The sequence below is a fragment of the Alosa pseudoharengus genome, unplaced genomic scaffold (assembly GCF_046254945.1).
Source record: "Alosa pseudoharengus isolate Yale_2024_CS ecotype anadromous, Long Island Sound unplaced genomic scaffold, YU_APseudo_1.1 YU_APseudo_1.1_scf_3, whole genome shotgun sequence".
Taxonomy (NCBI): domain Eukaryota; kingdom Metazoa; phylum Chordata; class Actinopteri; order Clupeiformes; family Clupeidae; genus Alosa; species Alosa pseudoharengus.
In genome coordinates, this window is record NW_027468718.1 from 11994695 (window position 1) to 12002194 (window position 7500).

The following is a 7500-nucleotide window of genomic DNA, read 5'->3' on the forward strand; positions in this document are numbered from 1 at the left end:
GTGTCTGTGTGTGTGTGTGTGTGCGCCTGTGTGTGTGTGTCTGTGTGTATGCCAGTGTGTGTTTGTGTATGTGTGTGTGCGCCTGTGTGTGTGTTTAGGGGGTTGAGTAGTTTCTTCACAAGGGCCACAGGTTGACCCCTTTCACCAGTGTAATGATAATTTATTCCCGAAACGCACCTGAGTTTCAGGTCAGGTTAAGTGTAAGGGGTCGGGGTTAGGCAAAGGTTAGCATTAGCGGCAATGCTTGTGTGTCTATAGGAGGTTAGAGGGTTAAACTAATCCTAGCTTTGTTTGTCGCATGTCTGTGTTAATACAAGTTAGGGTTAGGTTAAGGCTAGCTGTAGCCGTTGTGTATCTGTAGGGTTAGGGTAAGGCTAGCTGTAGCCGTTGTGTATCTGTAGGGTTAGGGAAAGGCTAGCTGTAGCCGTTGTGTATCTGTAGGGTTAGGTTAAGGCTAGCTGTAGCCATTGTGTATCCGTAGGGTTAGGGTAAGGCTAGCTGTAGCCGTTGTGTATCTGTAGGGTTAGAGTAAGGCTAGCTGTAGCCGTTGTGTATCTGTAGGGTTAGGGTAAGGCTAGCTGTAGCATTTGTGTATCTGTAGGGTTAGGGTAAGGCTAGCTGTAGCCTCTGTGTATCTGTAGGGTTAGGGTAAGGCTAGCTGTAGCCATTGTGTATCTGTAGCTTGTAGGGACATTAAAGAGAGCTTTTTATTTTTTCAGCAGTGTGTGTTTATAATTGAGATATGGACCATTATGGGATATGGAATTATGGAACTGTTCAAACCTGGAACAGTAAGTCTAAATAAAGTTTTACTTATAGTAATACATAGACAAAAATAGCTGACAGTGTGAAAACTATATCAAAGCCCCTAACAGACCCAACAAAAATACACGGTCTCTTTTTGTTTGCTCTTGTATTATTCGACTTCCCTGTCTATTTGTCTATTTCTCCTTTATCTTCTTATATCCCCTCTGCCCCCTCTTTTTCTCTTCCTCTCTTCCTCTTGCTCTCTCTCTCTCTCTCTTTCCCTCTCTCTATATCTCTCTCCTCTCTCTCTCTCTTTCCCTCTCGCTCTATCTCTCTCTTTCCTTCTCCTTCTCTCTCTCTCTTTCTCTTTCCCCCCCTCTCTCTCTCTCTCTATCTCTCTCTCTTTCCCTCTCTCTCTCTCTGCCCTCAGTGCAGGGTCTGGTATGGTGAGAGATGGTTTAATTTGAGACCTGTAATACCCTGGCTGGGAGCCGTCCATCCCCATAGTCCAGTAGAGGCCAGTGGTGCCCTCAGAGAGCCCAGAGGGTGGCTGGTGGCTGTCAGGGCAGCCCATTCCGGGTGACTGGTGGCCACCGTCGGCCTTGCTCAAAGTTATCTCTGATTATTTGTGAGCTGCCCACCGCTATTGCCGCGCCACCTGACAACATTGGGGCCCTGGATTGATTCGGCTCTTTGTGTGTGTGTGTGTGTGTGTGTGTGTGTGTGTGTGTGTGTGTGTGTGTGTGTGTGTGTGTGTGTGTGTGTGTGTGTGTGTGTGTGTGTGTGTGTGTGTGTGTGTGTGTGTGTGTGTGTGTGTGTGTGTGTGTGTATTTGTGTCTGTCTGTGTCTGTGGGCAGGCGGCAGTTTCAGTGTATTTATGTGTGTGTGCTTGGTGTAAATAGTTTTTGTGATGTGTGTGTGTGTGTGTTTGGGGCTGTGGGATTAATGTGAGTGTGTCTCTGTTCATGTGTCTATGTTCAGCTGTCTATGTTGTCTTTGTGTGAATTTGTGTGTGTGTGTGTGTGTGTGTAAATAGTTTCCACTGTCTCTTTTGTGGGAGCATGTGGCTGTGGGATTAATGTGTGTGTGTGTGTGTGTGTGTGTGTGTGTGTGTGTGTGTGTGTGTTTGCACTGCTGCGGGGCTGCCCCTCTCTCTGCTTTATGAGTTCCTTCCTCTTGATAGCCTTTATCACCAGCCACCAGAGCCCAGCATTTACTGCACACCACCCACCATATATATGTCTCTCTGTGTGTGTGTGTGCGTGTGTGTGTGTGCCCGCACTGACATTGTGTGTGTGCGCGTGTGTGTGTGCGTGTGTGTGTGTGCGCGTGTGTGTGTGCGTGTGTGTGTGTGCCAGCACTGACATTGTGTGTGTGCGCGTGTGTGTGTGCGCGCGTGTGTGTGCCCGCACTGACATTGTGTGTGTGTGTGTGTGGTGGATTTACAGCGAGGGCATAGAGAGGGCAGTGAGAGGCAGACAGAGGCTGGGATTTAAAGAATAACACAAATAACAGAAAAGAAGGATGACGCAGGGGAGAAAAGCAATCAACCTGCTTCAGAAAGCCTCCCCAAAGAGCCCACAGCTCCAGACCTCACTCTGACCTGGGCTAGCCCACCTGACCTCACTCTGACCTGGGCTAGCCCACCTGACCTCACTCTGACCTGGGCTAGCCCACCTGATGCCATCAGACCCCAGCCTTACCTATTCATAATGGACATTTAGCATCTCCGCACCATTAAGACCGCCGTCTTCTTTTACCTCACTATTTGTTTGTGTTTTAGAACAGAAAAAACAGTCTATAAATGTGTCTGTTTTGGGTTCTCCTAAGTAAGAAGGCTCTAAATGTGTCTTTTTTGGGTTCTCCTATATAGCAAGGCCCGCAGGCATGTCAGGCCCTGTTTGTGTAGCGGGGGGGATGCTGTTTTGATGCTCTAATACGTTTTTAATGGCCCTGGATTTATTTTAGATGTCACCCACCGTCCTTCTGTATGCGTCCCACTTACAGTAATAGCTGTTGGTAGTGGCCTAATGGCGGACTAATGTGTTTTTAATGGTGAAGGTGGTGGGCAGGTCACGTGGAGGTTGTGCTAATGTTGTGTTGACGTTGTGGTGGTGGGTAGGTCACGTGGAGGTTGTGCTGATGTTGTGTTGACGTTGTGGGAATGTTTTTGGCAGGGCTCTGGGCCTACACATCCGCGGCGTAGAGGAGAACAGTCGCTCCAAGCGGGAGGGGATCTTCCACGACGACGAGTGCATCATCCGCATCAACGACACCGAACTCATGGACAAAACTTTCGCCCAGTAAGTATACACACACACACACACACACACACACACACACACACACACACACACACACACACAGTGTTCTTTCTCTTTCTTTTGCTCTTTCATTGTTTAGTATTCATCTCTTCATCTCTTCTTTTTATTGTCTATCATTTCATTATTTTCTCACGCATGCGGCTCGCGTCCTTTAAGGGCCCACCCACACTGGCCAACGATAACATTCACACTGGCCAACGATAAGGACAGCTTTCTGGAAGTTGCTCCGTGGTTATTAATGTGATGCCTAAAATGTGATGGCCAATGATAAGGAAAGCTTTTTGGAAGTTTTTCCATGGTTATTAATCCCTAAAATATGATGGCCAGCTATAAGGACAGCTTTTTGTAAGTTTTTCATTGGTTATTAATGCCTAAAATGTGACAGGCTCTGTTTATCAGTGTTTCACAAAAAAATATATATTTCATAATCAGTGCCAAAAGTTCCAAAAAAATATAACAATAACAACCAAAACAATGATGTTCAGCAATATTCTTCTTCATATGGTTCTAAAAGGTGTGGTGTGAGTAATGGCATTCTTACTCATGATATTGTTTAGAGTACAGGGATGACCTTGGCTCCCTCTTCCTTTTCCGTCTCTCTCTCTCTCTCTCTCTCCTCTCTCTCCTCTTTCTGTCACTTTGTTCATGTTCCTTCCATCTGTCCATCCTTGTCTTTTTCTTTGTTTTTGTAGCGTTCTCTCCGTCCCTCAGTTTGTGTATTGTTGCTATGGAAATAAACAGTGTGTCCTGAGGCCATTGTTTCAGAGACAGTTAGTGTCGTGTGGGTCTGTTTGTTCCTGTTCCTTAGAGCACTGAACAGTACAGGGAGCACACACACACACACACACACACACACACACACACACACACACACACCACTTTCTCTCTCTCTCTCTCTCTCTCTTTCTATCTCTCTTTCTCTCTGTCACACACACACACAGACATACACTTGCACACAAATTTGGAGGAAAAAAACACCAAGAAAATCATGCTCCATTCTTCTCTCACACATTTAGTCTTTGTAAATGTGTGTTTGTGTGTGAGAGAGAAAGAGAGAGTGCACAAAGTGCACACTTGACCACCAGCGGTGATCACAAGACTGTTAATGTGCTACACGTCACCATAGAACACACACACACATACACACCCAACTCTCTCTCTCTCAAGACTACACACAGCACACTGTTGATCTTCTGTGTTTTATGTGCTAGATGTCACCAGAGGCTCCAACTGATAAGACATTCAGATGTTTATTTGGACTTTTAGTTCACCTCCCCTGCTTGAAGAAAGCTGAACTCCGGCCACATAAAGTCTTTAGCTATGTTTAGTTATGGTCACTGCAGGGTTAAACACACATCGTTAGGCGTTGTTGCAGACTGAAATTCCGTTAATAACTTCAAGTCTGTCGCTGGTATGAACCCCCTCGGGATGTCAAAGGTGCAGAAATGTCGTCTCTTTAAACTGCACCTCTTGACGAATGGTGGGATGTGAAGTCGTTTTCTAAAGTACAAACCCGATAGCCATTTGTCTTAATCTTTTTAACCAGCGCCCAAGATGGATGGCTGTGCGTCTGCGAATTGAATTAGAGTTAACTAATATGAGTTTAAGAGATGGCGGTGCCATTTGTTTGGACCGGGCCTCATCAGTCTTGCTCCGTAATCAGCCCAAATTACTGCCCTCCGCCATAATGGCTCTTATCTGCGCTAATGACAACTATGGCACAGCCGCATGGGGAACAGAGCTGGCCCGTATCTGGGGCACGCCTGCCGTATCTGTGCCGCATCTGGGCCAGATGTGACTCTCACGGTTAGCTTCTCTAATGGCTGTGTGTACACAGACAGCCTGGTTATTCCCAGAGGTGATTAGGTGTACTGCTTAGAGCAGAGTTTTGAGGGAACTGACACTTAAATAATAGAGTTGCAGGAATAAGTATGCACAGTATGGACTAAGTATGTACAGTATGGACTAAGTATGCTCTGTATGGACTAAGTATGGACTAAGTATACTCAGTATGGACTAAGTATGCGCAGTATAGACTAAGTATGCTGTGTGTTCTGGAGAAATAACTGTCAGCATAACATGGAAATCCATGTTTGATTTAACATTTGAGTTTCTAATACCATATAAATGCAGTCATCAGTAAAAAATCAACCAAAGAAAAGCAGTACTTTTATCATTTATTTGTTTATTTATTATGTATTCCCTCGTTGAAATATGGCACCCGTCTTTTCAGATACACTCATGTGTGCTTGCATGTGTGTGTGTGTGTGTGTGTGCAGATCCCAGGAAGTCTTCCGGCAGGCCATGCGCTCCTCCACCGTGCGTCTGGAGGTGGTTCCCAATGGCAACCGTGAGCGCTACGAGAGGAGTCTCATTGGTCCCCTCTACACCTCCACACCGGAACCCGCCGCTCCCGCCAGGACCAAAGACCCCCCGCCGCCCGTCAAAGTCAAGCCCACCTTGAGGCCTCTTCCTGGGGATGCGCGGGACCCCAACGGTGGTGGTGGTGGTGGTGGTGGTGGTGGTGGTGGTGGTGGTGGTGGTAGCGGTCTGGAGGTCCGAGGGACCTCGGGGTCCCCCCACCCCCCCACCAGGCTCTCCCCGTCCCCCAGCGTCAGCCCCAAGGGCCGCAGCGAGAGCCCCCTGCTCCGCAAGGGTCTGGGCCTCTCCCCGCTGGCTGGCCTCGCCAGCAAGAAGGGCGGCAAGAGGATCCGCATCGACCTCAAGAAAGGTGAGCCGCCGACAGTGGACACGCCATGAACATGGGGCCCTGCAACAGGTGACCAGGCTAAGCTAGGCAGCACTGGGGCAACAGGTCACACCACACATACCCCTCCTGTATGTGCCCCACACCACACATACCCCTCCTGCATGTGCCCCACACCACACATACCCCTCCTGCATGTGCCCCACACCACACATACCCCTCCTGCTTGTGCCCCACACCACACATACCCCTCCTGCATGTGCCCCACACCACCCTCCTGCATGTGCCCCACACCACCCTCCTGCATGTGCCCCACACCACACATACCCCTCCTGCATGTGCCCCACACCACACATACCCCTCCTGCATGTGCCCCACACCACACATACCCACCCTGCATGTGCCCCACACCACCCTCCTGCATGTGCCCCACACCACCCTCCTGCATGTGCCTATACATACCTACCTTTGAGCCACTTTAGGTTTGTGGTCACATCTGGAGGAAATTTCAGAGTCAACCGCACATCATGCTTCTTTGAGAAGAGTTGGAAAAAGTGTGTGTGTGAGAGAGAGAAAGAGAGGGAAAGAGAAAGAGAGAGGGAGATTGATAGTAGTGTGCTGGAAGCTAGTGTGATTTTTAATGGTAACATAATCTAAAGCTCTTAAGAAGTTGCTGTGGTTAGGCTTTGAGGGGAAAAAAGTGTTTCTGCTGAAATAAAGGCTGAATGTTTCAGTGAAATAAATTGCTGTCTGTTCCCAGTAATGCTGACCTGAGCTTTTGTGGTCAAAGCGCACGCTTTTAGCTGTTGTGGAAATATTAAAGACTCAAACATGCGGCGGTGTACGTCTGGTATTGGAAAAAGCCTGGCCTTGCTGTATCGTTCCAGCTAATAAAGAAATAAATAAAAATTAATGAATGCGAGCAGCATAGTATATTATTATTATTCACCACGGTTTCTGCAGCCTATTGGCACCAGTCGTGCTGGTTCACCATTTCAGATGAAAAATATGGACGTGATTTAAAAGCACCCGGAGGTCCAGACGCCAGGTCCACTATACCTAACCTCCCCCTCTACCCTCCTCAAACCAACCACACACACTCACTCACTCACTCACTCACTCACTCACTCTCAAACACACACACACACACACACACACACACACACACACACACACACACACACACATAACCACACAGACACACACACACACACACATAATAAACACACACATACACACACACACATTACCACCACACACATACCTACATTACTACTACATCTACACACATACACACTCACACACATAACCACCACATACACACACACACACACATACATACATACGTGCATACTTGCATACATTACTAACACAGACACACACACACACACGCACACACACACACACACACACACACCTCGCCCACTCCCATTCAGCCCCCCTTCCCCTCCTTGTGTGCAGCCCACGCACATAGTCTGAATGGAGTCATAATTTCTACCCGCAAAGTCTATTAGGTTAGTATTGATCTGCCCATTACTGATGATATGAATTCATTGCAGGAGCAGAAAACTGCTGACCATAAACGGATTGTGCTAAATGACAAACGTAAAACACCACCCAGCACTGCATTGGGCTGGCCACATCGCTTTCTGTAGTGTGTGTGTGTGTGTGTGTGTGTGTGTGTGGGGGGGGGGGGACAGAGAGAGTGAGAGAGTGAGAGAT

At 47.8% G+C, this 7500-nt stretch overlaps 1 protein-coding gene across 1 annotated transcript in view; it reads left to right on the forward strand.

Annotated features, from left to right (window-relative positions):
- The window catches only part of pard3bb (par-3 family cell polarity regulator beta b), a 347724-nt gene that overhangs the window by 108839 nt on the left and 231385 nt on the right, over positions 1-7500 (forward strand). The window contains exons 7-8 of the mRNA XM_076262746.1: positions 2925-3050; positions 5351-5802. Coding sequence (XP_076118861.1) covers positions 2925-3050; positions 5351-5802 — 578 coding nt within the window. The remainder of the gene's footprint in view (positions 1-2924; positions 3051-5350; positions 5803-7500) is intronic.